At 27.5% G+C, this 22,717-nt stretch overlaps 1 protein-coding gene across 1 annotated transcript in view; it reads right to left on the bottom strand.

Annotated features, from left to right (window-relative positions):
- The window catches only part of LOC111635448, a 90,303-nt gene that overhangs the window by 9,065 nt on the left and 58,521 nt on the right, over positions 1–22,717 (bottom strand). Inside the window, exons 9-16 of the mRNA XM_023380409.1 lie at positions 20,738–20,863; positions 17,420–17,759; positions 10,326–10,458; positions 8,215–8,285; positions 8,024–8,138; positions 6,526–6,634; positions 6,257–6,439; positions 4,978–5,102 (exon numbers count right to left, since the gene is read on the bottom strand). Coding sequence (XP_023236177.1) covers positions 4,978–5,102; positions 6,257–6,439; positions 6,526–6,634; positions 8,024–8,138; positions 8,215–8,285; positions 10,326–10,458; positions 17,420–17,759; positions 20,738–20,863 — 1,202 coding nt within the window. The remainder of the gene's footprint in view (positions 1–4,977; positions 5,103–6,256; positions 6,440–6,525; positions 6,635–8,023; positions 8,139–8,214; positions 8,286–10,325; positions 10,459–17,419; positions 17,760–20,737; positions 20,864–22,717) is intronic.

The raw sequence follows: 22,717 nt of genomic DNA, 5'->3' as shown, positions 1-22,717 counted from the left end.
ATTTAGTTAAATGATATTTAACTAAATTTCTCCTCTTTTATCCTATTTTGAGCCTAGCAATTCTTGATAGTTATAAAGGCATGAATTTGTATCAAATATTTGTATCCACTATAACTGAAACATGATCATTGAAATCTCAAGATTATTATACCCTTTATGTTTAAAGTACAAACAACTAGCTCAACTTAAATCATTTTCCCAAACAAACTTAAAGTCATTTCAAGCTTTCTTATAGGTCTGCCACAAGTTCAAAAACAAAAATCACAGAAACAGATATCCAAATGTGTGATATTATTTTTTTCTTGATAAGTATATGCTTCTTTAATTTAAATATTTTGAATAACAAAAGCATACATTTCAGAACCTCCATTGTTTTCATAATTGAAACAACAAAATTAATGTCATGTTGCCAACAACAACAATAATAAGAATAAATGTTGGATAAAATATGTATCTGAAATACTTATTTAAAATTTATATTTTAACCTGAAATTACAGAAATGAAATTATTTGCAATGGTTTATTAAAACTAAACAAAATTTTCATTTTATTTAAAATGTAACATAATGTATAATCACTAGAGGATGATGTGAAATAAATTACTTGACTTTTTTCAATGTGAATGAGTAGTTAATCCTGTTAGCATTAATTCAACTTAACTTAATCCTACTTAACTACTAAACCGAGTTAAAAATTACAGTATTATACTCAAATAAGGCAGTGACAATTTATTTACTATTTAAACAATTTAATTCATATTGAAAGTTCTCTGAAGAGTGAGAATCAATAATTGGCATTCATATCTATCTGTAAGATCTAAATTAGATTTACACATTACTAAATATTATTGAAGAGTTTTTAAATAATAATTCAGTTTATCCCAAATTGTTATCAACAGACAAAATTAATTCTCTTTTGGAATGTCCAAAACAATGACTATGACTATTTGTGGACAATGACTCTAAACAGTAATATTTCTCNGGTACAAAAAGTTTTTATAAAGTGGATAAGACACAGTTGGAATGACATACAACATATTCCATACTAGATTTTCAATCCGTTTACAATTGGCAGTTTAAATTTTGGTCTTCAGAAGTTTGTTTATCCTATAGTTAACAAGTACAGCATATGTTTAGAATTATTAGAAAATGGCTTTCCAAGTATCTACAAGAACTACTATTTTATAGTTGTTCAACTTTAAACCTTACATTTAAATAAGCTATTAATGTCCAAACCATGGATATTCCAGAAGTTTATTTTGCAAGAATTAATTTCCTGTTCTCTCTTTCTTTTTTACTATTTTTATTTTTATTGTTATTGATATCTGTTGCTATTCTTAGAATGATTACTTTTATTCTTTTTCCTAAAGATTATTTACTTCAAACGGTTTAAGTAGGTTTTCATCATATATGTATTAGTTCATTCTGAAATAATGCATCATCTCTTTTGAAAGAACTTCTACGTTTATAGGTTTATCTTTTAAGACAGGAAGTATAGAATTTTTCATTTACAAAAAGGACTAATAAGTTTCATTAGTACAGGAAGACCCCGCTTAACACTGATTTCATATAACACGGTCTGCTTAAAGCCTGAAAAAAAGCTCAAAATTTACACTGATTTAAATTATTGCGGCATTTTATTGATTCGTATATAATATGATTATTCCCAAACACAAACCAATCAGCAAAAGGTAGCAAAAAGGTGTACTTTCTTTAAATCTATGTTTGTTTGGTGCAATTTTGGAAATAATATAACATCACAGATGCCATAGGCAATATTGGCTTCACTTGGCAAGAATTAACTGATATGCACGAATGAAGTGTGGAAGAAGTTATGGCTGAAGGTATCCAAGAATTCTCAACGAGAAGAGCCTATTGCTGTATCATTACCAAACTCAACCTTATCGATACAGCAAGACTAGGAGATATAGACGAGCAGGATATTGAGGAGTTACAGCAAGTTTCTGGTGAGAGCCTTCAAGAACTGGCAGAACTTGGAATTCATGTGGAACTGGAAAATAGAGATTCTGAAATCTGTAGACAACAAATTTCTCTACAGATTTCCTTAGTAAATGTTTGGTAACGATAACCAAAATAGTTGATCAAATTGTAGCGAATGATCTAGATTTTGAAAGAAGTACAAAAGCAAAATGAGGTGTTTTGGATGTGATCTTCTGCTACCGACATTTGCTTAAGGAAAGAAAAAAGCAACAAATGAAACTTTGCAAAAGAACAAGAATTTCAGAAAAGTCATCACAAAAAATGAACTTTACATTTCTGTGTGCATATGTTTATGTGTTATTTAACATATTATTATACAAATTAATATAAAAATAACTTAAATTAAAGTAAAATTTGTTTATTTTTGGTCGCGTGTTCCCCTATCCCTATTTACTCTGTGTTAAAATGATCTCGTTTAATGCTGTTTCGCTTAGCACTTTGTTGTCTAGGAACACATCCCTTGCGTTAAGCGGAGTCTTACTGTATTTTTAATTTTGATGAAGTGACATTTAGAAATAAGTTTTTCTGCAAGCAATACAATTTTTTTTTGCTGAATGTTCTAGTCAAAGTCAAGAAGGAATTAGATTATATTTTAAAATGATTAATAAATTATTAAAATTAATATAAACAACACATTTTAACATAAATGCAAATGCTGAGTGCAGCATAAATATTTTAAAAATATATGTATTTATCTGTGGTCTTTCTTGATTTCCTTTTTTATATGAACAACATTAAATAATAATTAGTTCAGATTAACCAGAGTGCATTTTACTTTGTATAATCCATTTATGTAAATTCTTGATGACAGTAGTGTTTGATCAATATAAAAATAAAATAGAGTATGCTCTAAATCAGCGTTATTCAAATACTGATTTAGAAAAGTTTAAGAAAAATCCCAAAAGATCTTTTCCACACAATGTGCAAGTGCTGTCACATTTACTTCTTCATGTTTTTATTTTACTACTGATATTATTATTGCTATTATCTTGTTTATTTATAAATTTAATGTTTTAAATTATTTTATTTTATCTTATTTACATAAGCTGCATGCATTACATAAGTAAGATAATATTACTTTGCACTTAGAAAAAAGACATATCTAGCCTATAGTCTCAGATAGTTTGAAAAGTATTACTCTAAATTATCTCAATCAACTTATAAATACATATAGTCATATATATCTTATTAGTGAAATTTATTGTTAAAAACATTTGAATGTTATAATTTATATCAAAGTTATATTGAAAATCTTACCTTATTTCTTCAATCATTGGTAACATCTTTTGTAATGTTTCTACTTGTGTTCTATTGTCATTTGCAATACAGAAAAACAATCTTTCTAAAGAAAATGCTGGTGGTTCACAGCTATTTCTGATATCCTGAAAATTGAAATATTCAATGATTATTTTAATGGAAAAAAAATGTTTGCATAATAATAAAAATACACTTAAATCATTTTATTATTATGTTTATATTATATGTAAAATTAATCTCTTACAATATAGTATATGATGGAAAACTAGGGATGCTGCAAGAACTTACCAATTAAACACCTATTATTTTATTGCTCAAATAAAATAATAGGAGCAATAATATTATATATATTAAAAGAAAAAGATTATAAATGGACCAGGTAGTATTATTGAATATAATGTTAATGATGATGTGATCATACAAGTACTTGGCTGCTGTCAGTTTATTATTTACTTATTTACTATACGAATGTAGATGCAACATGATCTAACCATTCTAATATCTTTGCTGAAATATAATGGTGGTATTTAGGCTTTATCTTAAAATATTTAAATGGCCAAATGTCTTGTGAAAGCTACATGTTACTAACAAGTCATGTTTTGGTCATTATTAATAAAATAAATGTATTTAAGTTTACACAATAAAAATATTTAATGAACAATAAGTAGAAAGCTTATGTACAAGATCAACTGTGTGTTTATTTATTATCAAGTAACAATTTCTTCATTATTCTCATATCTATAAAATTCAAATTCAGCTAATTTAAATAAGCTATTAATCATCTAAAATTGGGTCATAGGCTTACAAACTANAAAATTTGTTTATTTTTGGTCGCGTGTTCCCCTATCCCTATTTACTCTGTGTTAAAATGATCTCGTTTAATGCTGTTTCGCTTAGCACTTTGTTGTCTAGGAACACATCCCTTGCGTTAAGCGGAGTCTTACTGTATTTTTAATTTTGATGAAGTGACATTTAGAAATAAGTTTTTCTGCAAGCAATACAATTTTTTTTTGCTGAATGTTCTAGTCAAAGTCAAGAAGGAATTAGATTATATTTTAAAATGATTAATAAATTATTAAAATTAATATAAACAACACATTTTAACATAAATGCAAATGCTGAGTGCAGCATAAATATTTTAAAAATATATGTATTTATCTGTGGTCTTTCTTGATTTCCTTTTTTATATGAACAACATTAAATAATAATTAGTTCAGATTAACCAGAGTGCATTTTACTTTGTATAATCCATTTATGTAAATTCTTGATGACAGTAGTGTTTGATCAATATAAAAATAAAATAGAGTATGCTCTAAATCAGCGTTATTCAAATACTGATTTAGAAAAGTTTAAGAAAAATCCCAAAAGATCTTTTCCACACAATGTGCAAGTGCTGTCACATTTACTTCTTCATGTTTTTATTTTACTACTGATATTATTATTGCTATTATCTTGTTTATTTATAAATTTAATGTTTTAAATTATTTTATTTTATCTTATTTACATAAGCTGCATGCATTACATAAGTAAGATAATATTACTTTGCACTTAGAAAAAAGACATATCTAGCCTATAGTCTCAGATAGTTTGAAAAGTATTACTCTAAATTATCTCAATCAACTTATAAATACATATAGTCATATATATCTTATTAGTGAAATTTATTGTTAAAAACATTTGAATGTTATAATTTATATCAAAGTTATATTGAAAATCTTACCTTATTTCTTCAATCATTGGTAACATCTTTTGTAATGTTTCTACTTGTGTTCTATTGTCATTTGCAATACAGAAAAACAATCTTTCTAAAGAAAATGCTGGTGGTTCACAGCTATTTCTGATATCCTGAAAATTGAAATATTCAATGATTATTTTAATGGAAAAAAAATGTTTGCATAATAATAAAAATACACTTAAATCATTTTATTATTATGTTTATATTATATGTAAAATTAATCTCTTACAATATAGTATATGATGGAAAACTAGGGATGCTGCAAGAACTTACCAATTAAACACCTATTATTTTATTGCTCAAATAAAATAATAGGAGCAATAATATTATATATATTAAAAGAAAAAGATTATAAATGGACCAGGTAGTATTATTGAATATAATGTTAATGATGATGTGATCATACAAGTACTTGGCTGCTGTCAGTTTATTATTTACTTATTTACTATACGAATGTAGATGCAACATGATCTAACCATTCTAATATCTTTGCTGAAATATAATGGTGGTATTTAGGCTTTATCTTAAAATATTTAAATGGCCAATTGTCTTGTGAAAGCTACATGTTACTAACAAGTCATGTTTTGGTCATTATTAATAAAATAAATGTATTTAAGTTTACACAATAAAAATATTTAATGAACAATAAGTAGAAAGCTTATGTACAAGATCAACTGTGTGTTTATTTATTATCAAGTAACAATTTCTTCATTATTCTCATATCTATAAAATTCAAATTCAGCTAATTTAAATAAGCTATTCTTTACTAAGTTTACATTTATTTAAAATTATACAAAATTTACAAATTTATTTTAAAAAATATTATTAATTAATTATACATACATTAAAAAAATATATAGGATTTTAAAATTTATAATTTTAGAATGTTTAGAAACTCCTAAAAATTTTTAATTTTATATTTGAATAATCTTAATTTAATAATTTAAATTTGTAAAGCTTTAATATTCGATTTTGTGATTCATTTAAAACCTTGTATTCCATTTATAAAGTTTGGTTATAAAGTTATTTTGACAAATACCTTTCAACTGTTAAACCCAACAGTTTTTTGTTTGGACTATCAGTATTTCATTTGTGTTGTTGCTTGTGTATTAATACATATAATAACATGCAATTATAGTATTTAATTTAGTATTGTAATCTTAATAAATCTTTGATAATGAAATGAAAGAGGAGAGAATAAAATCTACTTTCCTATTAATAAATTAACAAATAATATAATTATATAAATTAAATTGTAACTTACTCTAAAAGCATTCTGGGCCATATCTAGCCAATAAGGAGGAGCAAAATAAACAGATTCTGATACAGTATAACCACAACAAATAGTTGATGTAAAAGCTCCTGGAAAAATAACAATAAATTGTCCACTATCCTGAACTGTTCTACTTAGTGTTGCACCATGTTCAACAAGCATATCAGGAGGTACCTTTTTAAAATACATTTAATATATATAAATATTAGATTTTTTAAAAAAAATTTATATCTTAATTAAGAATATGTTTTAAATATTACCATAGCAGTGTCAGAAGGAAGCCAAATTGGATTGCTAGTACAACAATCTGGCATTATTTTTTTCATTGCTTCCCTAAATTTATTGCAACAAGCTTCTGGTGTACTGTACCTAATAATAATAATAATAATAAAATATTTTTATTCTGTAGATAAAATTATGTATAGAGAGATGTATAATCAATAAATCATTAATATTAATATGTAATTCAATAAAATTTAAGACAATTCAATACACCAAATGGAGAAAGAGGACATATTGAAAATTACATATGAAAGACTGTAAATGATTTTAATGACATTTAATTCAGTATGTGTAACAGTCAGGTTGAGACTAGTATGAGTATAAAGTGTTCTATACTACAATATGTATCAATGCTCATGATCAAAGGATTGTCTGTGCATTTGAATAAAGTGTTGCACATAATGTAGGACTTTTCATGTTACCTCTGCAAGAGTTGCATGTGGAATGTTGTGAAGAACAGTACAGTCATTATTGCACCTGAAACAATAAGAACATTGATTATCTCCATTTGGCAGGTGATTTTTTTGCCATACTATAGTCAGTTATAGACAACAGATACATACCACTGTGGGATGATATAAAACTCTCATAAACAGTTTTCAATCAAAACTTGTTTATTTGAAACTGTTTTTTGAAATGTTATCAGAATTTTGTAATTAAAATGCTGATAACCTTTTTGACATTAGCAATACCAGATCACTGGACACCCCTATACAGGGCACTGTAGACATCATCTACTTATTGTTAGAATTGTAGTTTTAATTTCATTCATGTAAATGCATTTCTTTACAATTCTAGAAAGATTATTATCGTACTGTTGTACAATAATAATCTTTCTAGAATTGTAAAGAAATGCATTTACATGAATGAAATTAAAACTACAATTCTAACAATAAGTAGATGATGTCTACAGTACCCTGTATAGGTACAATAATAATCTTTCTGTAACACAACAGTACAATAATAATCTTTCTGTAAATATATATATTTTCAACACTTATTGTAAAACTATAAAACTATTTACTTTCAAATTTTAAATGTGTTCTGTTTCACATATTCTAGTTTGATTTTGTTGTTCCTGAAAACATTATGTTGAAATATTGTTTAATAAAATGTTTAATTTATAAAAAATAATATTCGTGATCATACAAGTACTTGGCTGCTGTCAGTTTATTATTTACTTATTTACTATACGAATGTAGATGCAACATGATCTAACCATTCTAATATCTTTAATATAATTTTTAATATTTAACTTATCTTCATTTTTGAAATTTATATTTGCATAAAATTTCAAATGTACATCTGAACTTTATTAGTATTTTACATTTATAATAATACTTATAATATTATATTGATAGCAATTATATTTATCCAAAATTGAATTTATTAATAGTTTCATGGTTTGAGTTTTTAAATAATATAAAAATAAAAATGATAACTAATTTGAAAAATATTATTTAAATATAACCATACCAAATTTTACTGGCACCTGTGTGCAAATACTCAATCCATGGCAATGAATGAGGATCTCGATACCAACAGCCTGTTGTAAATAACATTCCTACATGTAATGTAGGAATAGTAACACCTAAATAAAAATAATAAAAACTTTTCAATTAAGCATTAAAATTACACAAAAGTCATACTTTTAATTATAAAATTACCAGAAACTGGGCCCATGCAACGAAGAATGGAACCTGGATTGTTTGTTAGAACCTTTAAATTCCAAGGATGCCTAGAGAACAATTGTTTTAATAATTGAATATACTAGTTTATATATTTGAACAAATTTATTTTAAAATATATAAATAATAAATTCTGCAATTTAACTTTTATCAGTGTTGGGCTCATTTGAATGAAAACAATTGATCATTCAAATGATTTACTCAACTCTCTTTGATACATTTTAACCTTAAAATAAAGAATTGATTACTCAAAACATTATGAGAACTCTTCAGTCTGCAATCAAACTTTTGTACTAAAAATTATCTTTGCCTTCAATAATAAATTATCGAAAGCAAAAATTTACTTACAAAGGATGACTTTGTACATGCTGAAAAAATACTATACTATTCAACTATCATTTTCCATTCTGGACAGTGACAGACATCACACAGGAGTAATATGAAGGAATTCAACACCCAGGGTCTTGGGAATAAAAAACACCACACTAGACATTCTGACAGTTTCCTTTTGCATATTGTAAGAAAAAATAAAAATATTGGCTAATTAAACAAGGTATTTAGGTATGTCTTGATTTACTTCCTTAGAAGACAATTGATAACAGTTTCAGTTATTAAACATATTTATTTCAAATAAAAATACTTTGATTAGATTAGATTGGATTAATGTAACAGGGAAATATAACACATGGGTGGTATGTCAAGATTTGGTGCCTCCTGAAAGAATTTTCTTTAGGAAACTGGCCACTATTTAGGTGTTAGATATATGAAGAAAACCCAAAAAAACATGTGGCCAGTCCACTGGTCAAGTACAAACATGCAACCAATTACCAGTGTTCAGTGGTTAAAAACACTTGCAACTATTTAATAATTTCACAAATTAATAAATTATTTTTTAATTACATTTACAGTATTACATTATTAATAAAGAAATTTTAAGAACAGTTTGAAGATTTTCATGTTTTATGAAAAACTGGAAAATGTAAAGTAATTCTTTCATTTTAGCATTAAACATTTGAAAAATTGCAACATCTTAACTGAAAGATATTTTACAGATTTGAATGATTCATTTGAATGATCCTTTGATTATTCAAATTATTCAATTAAAAAAAATCATTAAAATAAACCCATCACTAATTTTTCTCTTAATTTAGCCACATACAAATATTCTATATTATGCACTTTAAAAATGACCAAAAGAATCTCAAATTGAAATACAAGAATATTAGGAATAAAACATCAATAAATAATAAAACTGAATATGAAAGATTGACATTTTAATTATAATTATATTTTTTCTATCAGTTGTTGGAAACATGTATTTAAAAAAATAATAATAAATGATAGAATTTAATGAATAATTTAAATATTAAAAAATACATAATCTTATGCATTTATTTTATAATTGCCATATATCTTAAGTACATATAAGAACAAGAAGAATGAAATTTTCTATAATCATTATTGATTTTATTTACTTCAAATATTAACATAGTAAAAAATCTAGCCACAAAATTCACCACTAGACTAGTAGAAAATTATGTTCTAATCAATGAATTTACAAAGCAAAGAATTTTTTTTAATATGATACAAACTTATATTTCTTTCTTATTTGGCAAAAATCTGTAGTTCATTAGGCACAGATTTGTTTGGCAATATTAAATGCCAAAGTATTTTTAAAATAAAAAATTTTTTATACTTGTATTATAAAACCTGTTTTAATTTGTTTGTTTTTCAAATATATTTTAATAAGATAGTATGCTACAAAGTTTAATTTAAAATTTTGCTTATAGATATTACTATCTCAAATATAATATGAATATCTGGATAATGAATATATATATATATATATCTGAATATAATATGAATAATGAAATAATAATTTGTTACATATTTTTCCATTATTCACTAAAAGTAAATAATTGCATTTATTTGGCAATCACATTAAGACAAGAGTATATCATCTATTTTTCTAGGAACCAAAGTAAAAAATTTGCTATTATTATATCTGTTTAAATATAAACATGTATTTGTATTTAATTATTAAAAATACATTTAAATATATAAAAATAACTTATTTTTATAATACATACTTAGAAAATAAACTATTTTTATTGCATGGAAATCCACTTCCATAAACACTACTATCTATATTTCCAGCATGGACCACTAAATGTCGAGCTCGTTCTGTTACAATTTTCCAAAATTCTTGCTGAAAAACAATGACTTCACATTATATAAAAACATATTCTTCAACTAAAATAATGATTTTATTTTAAATATAATATTATAATATGGTTGACAAGAAATGTTCAGATGTCAATAAATGACAGTAATTATCAATTAGCAACAAATTAAATTTCATTATTATACAATTATTAGTATTTTCCTTTTATTTATATAGAGTTCTTAAGATACTAAAATTACTAAAAACTATTATATTTGAAAAAAAAAGCTTAGTTAATTAATGAAATTAATTCAATTTGAAAAATGTATCAAAGAATTAGCAATAAAAAGTTATCTGACAGAAGCATTATATTAGTTAGATAATATTGTGTTGAAGATTGTTAATATATTAATTCGGGAAATAAACAAATAATAATAGTAAGAGAAGCACAATTTGAAGAATGATGATAATATAAACATTACAAAATAGAGTTCTAATGGTTGATTTCTTTCTATATGAAGATCATTTGATAAGTTATGGCAACTGTATTTTATCTCAAAAACTGTAAGAGATTTTTAGAAGAAAACAAATGCACGTTTAAATTATATTACAGAACTTTTTAAAATAATTTGAAACTGATACATACAATAATAATGCCATAATGACATCTTCAAGTGAAGCATCTTGCAAGAACCACCCAGATTTTTGAATATATGAGAATATCATTTCATTTGGAGCAATGAAACTACTAAAAGTTTTTGTTAAATGTGGATTAACTGAAAAACAGTGTCATGAAGAACCAGTAGAAGCTGAAGACAATAATGTTCTTCCATGTCAAATGGTTGCATGGTGGTGGATAATACTTTCAAAGTGGAAGATATCAAACAGTAGATGAATAATGCAATGGCCTTCCATAAACAAAAATTAACAATTTGTCAATTGTAGTCATTGTCTTCAGACTGATTGATGATGAAGATATGTTAATTTACTAGCAGAGACTAATAATACTGTGTATAAAGAAACTCACATTCTTAAAAAAATATTGCACAAATGAAGTTTGCTCTCGATGGGTACCTCACAAATATGTGGGAAAGTATACATTGGAAACTATTTTAAAAAACGTTGATAAGGTGAGTCACTGTTTTAGTGCATCGTAATCCACAAAAGTTCAGCATATGTTACTCAACATATTTCTTAATCTTTACATCTTCCTCATTTCTGGCTGAGTGTCTGTGCACATCAACTTCACAATGTTAAAGTGACAGATATTGTAGCTACATATGTCAAATTTGTACCAAAAATTTTGTAACAATGCTGATTTAATTCTTGTTTTTCACTTTAACAAATCTATCATATTTTTGGAAAAACTATTGTTGTATTGACTTATCAAATGATCCCATATTACAGAATATTAAATATTGAAATATAGTAGAGCATCGATTATCTGACCCCCAATTAACTGTCACATCGGTTAACCGACCGTTCTAGTCGGCAAATTTCAAATGTCCACTAGTGATGTGGCATTATAATATTTGGCTATGTCTTGGCTACTTTAATATTATTTTTGTTAAATTTTTGCATGTTTTAGCTGGCATCAACGGCTCGACCATTGAAGGGAGGCCAATATTTAAACAAGACTTAATTTTCTAATTATGAGTGGTTGTTTGTTTTGTGAGCAATAAAATCATTTAAAAATAATTTTTAACGATACAATAGCGACGATTATTATTTTAAAAAAAATTTGTTAGGCTAAACATTGATGAAAATTCAACGCGAAGTTGGTTAATAGCGATATACTAATAAACTAATTACATGGGATATACTAATATTCTAATATACTATACTAATAATGTATTTTTTTCCTTCTTTTCGGTTATCCGACCAACCTGAGTCCCCAATTGAGTCGGATAATCAATGCTCTACTGTATTACAGAAAATGAAAATTCAGATTGACTAAATGTATATCAAAAATAAATATTTAGAAAAAAATATAGTTTTACTTTAATTTAAACATTAAAACTTTTCATATCATGACAGTTTTATCACATAAAATAATATTTTAACAATGAGATGCATTACCAGAAAACTGTTAAGCAACTTAATATCTTTTATTTATTTTTTTGAACAGTTGTTTTAATAGAAATTTGATGAATAGGAAAATTACTATTCTCTTCTAACCACACAATTCTTTAAAATAAATATTTCTTCCATAAACAGAGCTTAATAATAAGTAATAAATACTCGTGCATAATGTTAATTAATGTGTGTTATTAATTATGATGTAAAATAATCTCTCCAAAAATAATAAAACTGATAAGCAATTTTAATTGTCATAATTAAATACCATAGATTTAGAAGCATCTATAGTTAAAAAAAGGTTTAAAATTATATTTCAACATATTATGTTTTGAAACATTCAGTAGTTAATCTTTAGTGGTTTATCACTAAAGATTAAAAATTAAAGTTTAAACAGATATAGAATATAATCGAATGTCTTTCAAATCTATCATAATCATCTTTCCAAAACATTTGGAATAAAATAAATTTGCTTATTTGTTTGTGATATCTGTGCTTGAAACCTTGTCATATACATTTGCATTTGGATTGGTAGTGTCATTAAATTTCATCTTTTCTCTTGGCTGTCTTGGGAAATTTATCTTTCTATTTATAGTTTTTTACAAACCTGTTTCATTGTATTGTATAGAAAAATTTGTAATAATCCACAAATTACTTTCAAATGATCATAAAGTTCATTTTAGCAAAGTCTATAAAATATTCTTTGTTGTTCCAGAGTAATTTTTTAACATTCAAGTATATTTCTGTAAAATATGATGAAACAAAATAAATAAAACAAATTTTATTTTATTAAGAGACGATCAAAAGAAAAATGATGAAATTTCTAATACTGATTGAAGCAATTATTTAATGCATATAGTCACTAACAACCATGTGTAGTTTTTGAACCTGTTGTATTTCTTAAGCTAATCTGAGCATTGCTGGGTACATGCTATACATGTACTGTACAATAGTGTTTGAAAATAGTTTTTGTCAACATAATCTAATAATCTCACTTTTGAATTTAGTAAATGAGACATAGTATAAAAGCAATTTTAAGATAATATTTATTTCAATATTACTTTGTATAGGCTTTTAAGATGTACTCCTGTTTATTTAGTGTGTATGAAGTGTTCATTGGTTCCATTGTCTTGCATGATCTTGAATAGATGTATTAGCTGGGTTTTTAGAACATCAAGCTTGGTAAGTGCCTTAGGAAGATTTTCCTGCAGATCGTTTTGAAATGGGTAGAGGTGCTTTGGATTAAGTATTTGTCTGTGAATTGTATAAGGAATGGGATTAGTTTTGAAAATTTGTTAAAAAATATAAATGAACTTTATTAATTAGGGTTAAATAATTTTGATAATTATATTTCAAAGCTGAATAATAGCATATTTTCAAGCATGTTCTGCTAGTGGTATAATTATCTGAACAAATCTTTTTTTGATTTATTTAAAATGATGATATAAATTTTTATAACAATTTATAATGATAATATTCTTGTAATGTTATGGCAGCATTAATGCAAATTAGGTGTAACTCATTTACTTTTTTTATGTAATTACAGAAGGGACATTTGCATGTGTAGTATAGTTAATTCATCTTTGGATGCATATCATGTGCATCCAAACCATGCATTTTATGTTAATTGCATCCCAGGGAGCATCCTCCCTGGGGTGCAATTAACATAAAATGCATGGTTTACATTCTATTTACTAGCAATTAGCTTTGGTTGTTTGGAAGCATTTGTAGATAAAAGATTAATCTGATTCTTTCTTTTTACATTTTAGGTATGATATTATTATTTAAGTTTGTGTTTTCTATACTTTTTTTGGATAATTCTTCTACTTTTAGGTTTAATATTGAATTTACCCTTATGTCATAATTATAGGTTACATGTGTTTGATTTGTTTTAACAGATTTACAGATTTGTTTGCAGTATTTTTTTTGTATGCTTTCTTCCCACAACATGGTTGTACGAGTATGCTAAATAAATAAATAAATACAATTGTAAAGCATATATAAAATTTACATTGTACAATACATGTTACATATTGTACAGTTGACCCCCCCTATAACGTGGGTTTCTATAACGGAGATTCCTATAATGTAGCGAAAAAATTGTGACAGTATTCATATAAGGATGCTAAAAGGGACTCGTAAAACGTCGTCGCTGACTCGTGTCACAACAGGATTGATTGAATCTGGACTAATAGTGGATGAGCAGCCGAACTACTTTCCGCCGTCTAGCGCCATGCTACGGAGAGTTTAGGCGGGTAAGTTGAGTTTACTATCGTCTGTATAGTAAGTCTAATACAGTACTGTAATTTTATACATTTCTTGTGAAAGAAACATTTCTTATTCAACGGCCATTAAAATTATTTATATTAATGATGTCTCCAAAGTTCAACGAATTTTTCGCAGAAAAATAACTTATCAGAAATCGCGGCCGCCATTTGGTGCGCTGCTCCGTGATGAAAACAAGCTTAAGCAATGGCGACATCGAACGGTGCACACTCGGTAAGTAATCCTACAATCTTTTGTTTATAGCATAGTTTATACGGATTATTCCCAAAAAATTATACGTGTTTTGGAAATGTTGAGTNATCACTTAAAATTTTATTCAATTCATCAATAATTTAAAGTAAAATTGTAACATTTCGTGGGAAAGAGAAATAAAACTTTCTTTGTGAGAGATGTTATCACACATCTCCGTCGAACATCTGTACATTTGCGTCAGAAACGTATCCCATCAGATATTACGAATAATAAAACCCGACTGGAGATGAATTTAGGATAAAAGGCAGAGAAATCGTACTCTCAGGGCAGTCATCGATAATTAGAATCTGCCAGAATAGTCGGCAGACGACCATATAGAAGCAACTGCCATAAAGGAGACAGATGAGCCAGGAACGACTCTGCCATAGAGAAGTGTAGACCCAGGCAGAGAAACTAGCGAACTCTCTCCAATATAGTAACCCAATCCTCTAAGTTAATTCAAGTCTCTCTCTGAAAGTAACTCCATGCATCCAGAAGACATCCAGTAACCAGAGGTATTATTATGTGAACCAATTGTAAACTCTCTCATCTAGAGATGTATGTAACTTAGCTAGTCGATAATTTAATTCGTTTCGTTTATTGTTTATATCCGATCTATAACTATTAAAATTCTTTGTTATTTGTTATCTAACCTGTCTGATCATTTGATTTTTATGGACATCCGAACTGCCTACGATCGGAACTTACGACGTCTCCACTCGATAATTATACAGCCCTCCTTTTAAATATAGATCTTAATATCGCGCATTCATATCCTAGCTAGTGTCAGATCCCTAACAAAACCGAGTTTCCACGATCTTGTTGTCTTCCTTAATTTAAACAGTAATATATCGCCATCCAGTGACAGCGTGGGCGCGTCCTAACCTCCCGACGGCTAGAAGGTTCTACTTCACCCGTATTCTCACACTAGTGCACCTAGTTGTGTGTTAAAAATTAACATTTTTTTCTAGGAAAACAGTGTTTGGATTAGTACTAGCTCACCAAATTTATATACAGGTAATCCCATATAACACAGCACTTCTATAGCATGGATTCACTCTAACATGGTTTGAGAATTGGGAACATCCCCGTATAACACAGTGCTTTTATAGCATGGATTCACTCTAACAGAGTTCAAGAATTGGGTAAAACCCTCATACAACATGAAATGTAATAAATTTTCACATACTTAAGTATTAACAGTTCACAAAAATTATTATTTTCGTGAACTATTAGTATTTAAGTATGTAAATTTTCTTTTTGGCCTTCTGTCAATACACATAATCCTTCTTGAAACTTGTTTCAGTGTTGCCAGATCTAGACGCTTCTGATTTTGTGTTGCCAGATGTTTTCCCTTACTCCATACTTACTTTATTCTTCATAAGTGCTTAGCACCATATAAGGAAATTTATCAAGATCTTTTAACTAAAAGCAAGCAATCTAAAATAACATATTTTTTGCAAAAGGTAGAGCATGGATCTGGAGATAATGCAGAAAAATGCTCAGAGGATAAGGATATCTTGCCAAAAAGAAAACACCCTTGATTAATAGTGCTTAGTGATGACGAAGAAAACATTGTTCAATTTATATTAATATATATCGCTTAAGAAAATTTTAATAAAAATATTTATCTTAATTCTGAAAATATAATAGCATGTTTTTTAATTTTTGGAACCTAACCCCCCTTTTTGTACTAGTTCTTTGTTTCGTATAACATGGATTCTCATAACATGGCAATCTTTTGGAACATAACTCCCATGTTATACAGGGGTTACCTGTACATATAAATGTATTTTATAATAAATTATCGTATATTGCAATTAAATCAACATTAAAATAATATTGAATAAAAATATTATTTGATAATGATAATGACATTGAATATAATAAATCACAAGCTAGATAAAGAGAATTAAAAATTCAAATATAAAATAATTTTCTGTAATAAAAGTAAATACAATATTAATGTATCATAGACAGGATTGGTATATAATATAATACTTCAAAAACTTCCTATTAATAAATGCACTATTTTCTTTGTAACAGTAAAAATATAGAATGCAAGAAAAGCAAATACAGTGGTGCCTCATACTTCAAATTTAATTCATTCCAGGAGGCCATTCAAGATCAGAATCAATTTTTCTCATTAGAAATAATGGAAAGTGAATTAATCCATTCCCAGACTCAAAACAATATTCATTTTTATAAACTTGAAACAGCAAATACACATAATTTCAAATAAAAATAAGACAATTATATGTCCTAGTAATAAAGCATGAAAACACGTTTTCATGCTTTATTACTAGGACTTTAACAATGTGCCAAATTTTGGAATAAAAAATATTTCAACTTTTCTAAAGATATTATTGGTGACTTTGGACAAAAGAAAAAACATTAAGTATTTCATAATATACATACAAAATCAACAGATATGCTGTCTCATTGCATGGCCTACGCTTGATATCAAATTGTTTACTCCTTTACAGGTAACATAATGATTATCTACAAAAATTGGTATAATAATTTGATTTATTAAATATTGTTTAGAATCACTAACCTTAGTAACACAATCATTATTTATTTCTTCTTCATCGTCATCATCATCCTTATTTCCAGTTTCTCTATTTCGTAATCTCTGCTGTGCCCACTTATCATAACTAACCATAACTTCTTCTTCTAATCTTTTTTTATCATCTTCTGAGAGAGTATCATATGGTACTAAATATTTGCAATATGCATCATATAATTTTGTAACACGATCTTGAGCCTATAATTGAAAAAAATTGAAATACTTAAATAATATTGAGAAGATTTTATTATTTCATTGTCATTAGTAATTAATATGAAAAATCAATTAGATATTTCTATAAATTAATAAATTACACCAAGTAAAATAGCACAAAAATTCCAAAACCAAATAATAAGAAGATAAAATTTATCATCAAATTCAAATATCATGAATTTCAAGCATTTTAATACTTATTTATAAAATTTTAAAGTAATAAAATTATGCAATTAAAAATATTCAATACTAGCTGCAAGGATCCGCTTCGCTGGGTTTTTATTTGTGGGCAAAAAGTAACGATAGTGAAAATTAAGATAATTACATTATAGCCAATCTTACCCGTTTTCACAAAATGCAAGAATTAGATCTCCCGTTTCCAGAGAATTTTTACGAGCATAAAAATATGTTCGATTTCCCGCAAAAGCACAAAAAACCGCCTGTAAATCTTGCATACCGCTTTATATTAACACTTCCTGGTCCCGATTCTATTTCTGAACGTCTCCTGTTCACGTCCAGTCAAACAAACTATTTTCAACGTTTCTGGAACGTTTACAATCGTTCTATAATCGAACCAATATTCGAATTTTATGTTCGAATTAAATTCGAACAAATTCGAACAAAACATTCGAAATAGAAAGCCACTTTTAACCACTTTCAGCCTCATATCTCCCTCACCCTTATAGCTATCGAGACGCAACCACCCCTATGCACGAATGGAGACTTGGGGCTACCACCACATACAAACACCATTCACGTGCGATGTGTAGTTTTGGCGGAAAAGTGAAATATAGGGACATACATGTCCATTTATATATATATATAGATAAAATGTTAAAATTTTTTATGCCATTAATCAAAATATCTAAATTTCAATAGATGTAGAATTTATAAGAAGAATATACAGTAATACCCCGAACTTACGCGATAGGTAGGACCGAGTGATGACCGCGTAAGTCGAATTCACGTAAGTCGGGGTATAATTTCGCAATTTGTGTAAAATCCAAGTGGGATGTATATAAGCTAATAAATGTTCTCGTTAACCTTATCTCATCTTTTGATTCATTCACGGTTACAAGAAATCACCACATAGGGTCTCTCAAGTCTCCGTAGATATAACAAACACAGAAATAAATAACACAAAATAAATTGTAGCTATGTGTCGATTCCGTGCGACACATCCAAACATGTAAGCTGAACAATAGTATGAGGGGAGTGAGTAATCAAGAGTCGCGTGGTGCTCAAACAGAAGACAAATCGACGAGATTTGAAAATCGTGTAACTCCGGGTTCATGTAAGTCGGGGTAACATAAGTCGAGGTATTACTGTATTTTAATATATTACAATCATCATCTTCAAATCTCTAAACCTCATTCACATTGCTGTTTATATCAGTAATAGTTCTCAATTGCATTATTTAATAAAATTCTAGTTCTTTTTAAAGTTAATGAACATCACTAAGTCCTCTGTATTAAATATGAATTATGATCACCATAATTAATCAGGTTATTTTTCGCTACTATTAATAATTAGATATTAGAGAGGTTGCAGCTGAAGTTCAAATGTTAAACTTGTACGGCAAGCAGAAGTACACATTTGACGTTTGAACTCCAAGTAAAACACGTTGCACCACATGTTCATGTCATGCACTGACTCAAGGGATATCGTTGAAAAATGGCAGAAACATTTAACGACGACGAATGTTACCAGAGAAGGTAAATAAACAAATTAAACTATTTTTAAGTATTTATAGAATATTTAATAACACTAAATAATTACTTTTAATTAGCATTGTGTCACCTACGGTACAATAGGACTACCTCATACTTTTGTTGAGGGAAGTAGTGGCTTATGTAAATCTGAAAGCAGCTTGGAAAATTATTTTTAGAAAATTTACAAACGTATTATGCTGCTGATAGTAGAAGATGCTGTGAAAGAACAAACCTACTCCACAGAATTATGATAAGGTATTATGAACAGAAATATATGTAAATTCTATAGGCACTTCACATCACTTGCGAAAAAATTGAATAATTAAACAATTTCTGAATTAAAATAGTCTGTTTCTTTACAATATTATTCATAAATACTTAAATAATCATTATTTTAATAAAATACAACATAATTTTAACCCCAAAAAAAAAAAAAAAAAAGAAGTTTAAGCTGAACTTCTACTCGCCATGCTAGACGTAGCAAATGCCATTATCAACCTTCTAGAATTGCCAGATGGCAGCACTTGATGTCTGATGTTTACATTTTGGGCTGAAAACGTTGGCCGCAACCTTTCTATTAAGATGGCCGGATGGCTGCGCGGTCAAGGTGGCAGCCTACTGCTCTGGGGGACCCGGGTTCAAATCCAAATGGGTTGAAAAATCCCCAGTCCGTTAGGATATGTCGGGCCCATCCCTCACCATCCGGCAGCCCCATTGTGGGCCTGGCTGAACCCATAATGGGCTTGCAAAAAGAGGCCCTCTTAGTGCCCACAGGGCAGAAAGAGTTAGGAAAAAAAACCTCTTTATTAATTAATTTGGTATTAGAGATAGATGTTAGGTGCCATCTCTTTTCCAAATTAGTATTATAATAATTTAATATTTATTAAATAATTTTAGAATAGTCTGGAAGAAAAGAATAATTCTTGTAATACCAAATTACTTAATATCTAATTATTAATAGTAGTGAAAAATAGCCCAATTAATTACAGCAATAGTATGGTTTATTAAGTTAATGAACTTAATATACAACTGTACTTGCATATTCAAGCTTAAAATATTTTAATGAGTCATACATAAAAGTCTAGCAGTTACAAAAATATTCAATTGGAAATATTTTTCGCATACAATATGCCATTACGAAGCCAATATACCTTACAGAATGAAACAGGACAATATTTTCATTCTAAACTTAGAACATCATCTAATATTGACTAGAATAGAATAAAATTTAAAATTTAAAGTAAAGCTTACAGCTTTTGGTATGTGCATTGCATCTGCAACTCTCTGCCATTTCTTTTTTTCAATAACTTGCTGCAATCCACCAAAATGTTGCACAGTGTGATAAAATTTTGATAAATCCAGTTCAATACCACCAATCTAAAAAAAGATTACAAAAAATTAATCTAATTTTAATTTTTAATGAATAGAAGAAAAATATCTAATTATTTTAAAAACTGCAAGAAGCTATAATAATAAACTAATAAGAGATATAATAATAATAATAATAATAATTTTTACCATATTGAATGTGACTATAAATAAACAGCATAAAAAATTCTTTTATTGTTTAATGAGGGAAACAATTNTTTATACTTGAGGCCACAAAAATTTTCCATGGGGGAGCGCAGTTTGAAGAAAATTACATTAATAAATTTCTATTTAATTATTTACTTTTCGGGGATTTTTTCCACACGTAGATTATAGAGTGCAGTATTACATCAAAGCATCCCATGGTTTCAGAGTGTAAGGTTAAGTATTTCAATCATTTTTACGATCATAATTTGAATAATAAATTTTTACTCGATCCCAGGGAGGGATCGAGTAAGAATGTCCCCTTCTGTGGATGCCCATAGTTATAGTCATAACCTTTGAACTTTTAAACAGATATTCCTAATGCTACACTACAATTTCATATATACAATATACATATATATACAGTGAAACTTGTGTAAACCGGACTCGTACGGGACCGAATATTTTCCGTTTTGGGCAGGTGTTTTTTTTAACACAAAAAATTACTACATTCTTAAGAATTTTTCTGGTTTAGGCAGGTTTCTGTTTTATAAAGGTTCCATTTTCGACAGGTTTTACTGTAATTCAATTTAAGAAAAGATTGTAAAATTATTTTTTTTAATTCTTGAATCTATGTTCTTGTGCTACTAGTTGACACAACCTAAAACAAAAATCAATACAAGTTGACATATTATTGGGCTAACAGCTGACATAAAATCACCAACATCAACTGATATAGAAAACAGATATTTAATCCTATCACAAATTACAATCATTTTTGGTATTGGAAATTAATGTATTATTTGTGAATAAGTAATAATTCTAATATCAGATTCATTTTGATTAAAAACAGTCTTTTTGTCATCACAGCAATTCATTGCCATAATTTTGAGATTGTCTTTTAGTATCTTATGAGTAGTACACACATACAGTAGTGTTGTTTATCCGAAAGCTAGTTATCTGAAATGTCAGTTAACTGAAAGCATTCCAGTCGGCAAATTTAAAGTTTTGCTAGTGCTGTGGCACTGCAATCTTCGCCAATATCTTGGGCTAAGCCAATATTTTTTTTGTTGGTGTGTGTGTTTTAGCTGGCAGCACTGGCACTTTTGTGTGGTGTTTTTCTGAGGACTGTGTGTCTTGCTGAATTGAATGTTTTTGATACTAAATTAACTTCTAAAGTATAATTTTTTTTTGTTTTTATATTTTGCAATTTATTTATTTTGTTTGTAAAAAACAAAGAAATAATTTTGAATGATACAATAGCCATGAGTATTTAAAAAGTTTATGTTAGGCTTAACATCATTTAAAAAGTTTACGTTAGGCTTAACATCAACGAAAATTCAATGCAAAGCGACACACAACAGAGAAAAATTTCAACATGGGATAGGTTAATATATTTTTTTGTACATAATTGGTTATCCGAAAAATAAGTTATCCAAACAACCCCAGTCCCCAATTGATTCGGATAAATGACGCTATACTGTATTTGTAAAATTTTACTTGAAATTCTGATTATTCAAAGAAAAATATCTTGGAAATGTCAGCCATTAAGCACTGTCATGCTTTAGTGTCTTTACACCTTAATTTATTAATAAAACTGAAAATAAATTTTTATGATTTTATTAATGGCAATAAATATTGTTATAAATATTCTAGTTATTATTAAAATGATAATTTACTAAGCAATGTTAGAAAGTTGGTGTGTGTAATTTTATTAAT

This window comes from Centruroides sculpturatus, unplaced genomic scaffold, assembly GCF_000671375.1.
Source record: "Centruroides sculpturatus isolate CEXI.00-Female unplaced genomic scaffold, Cexi_2.0 scaffold819, whole genome shotgun sequence".
NCBI lineage: Eukaryota > Metazoa > Arthropoda > Arachnida > Scorpiones > Buthidae > Centruroides > Centruroides sculpturatus.
Note: the sequence above shows the minus strand (reverse complement) of the source record. Positions and strands in the feature narration are given on the sequence as shown.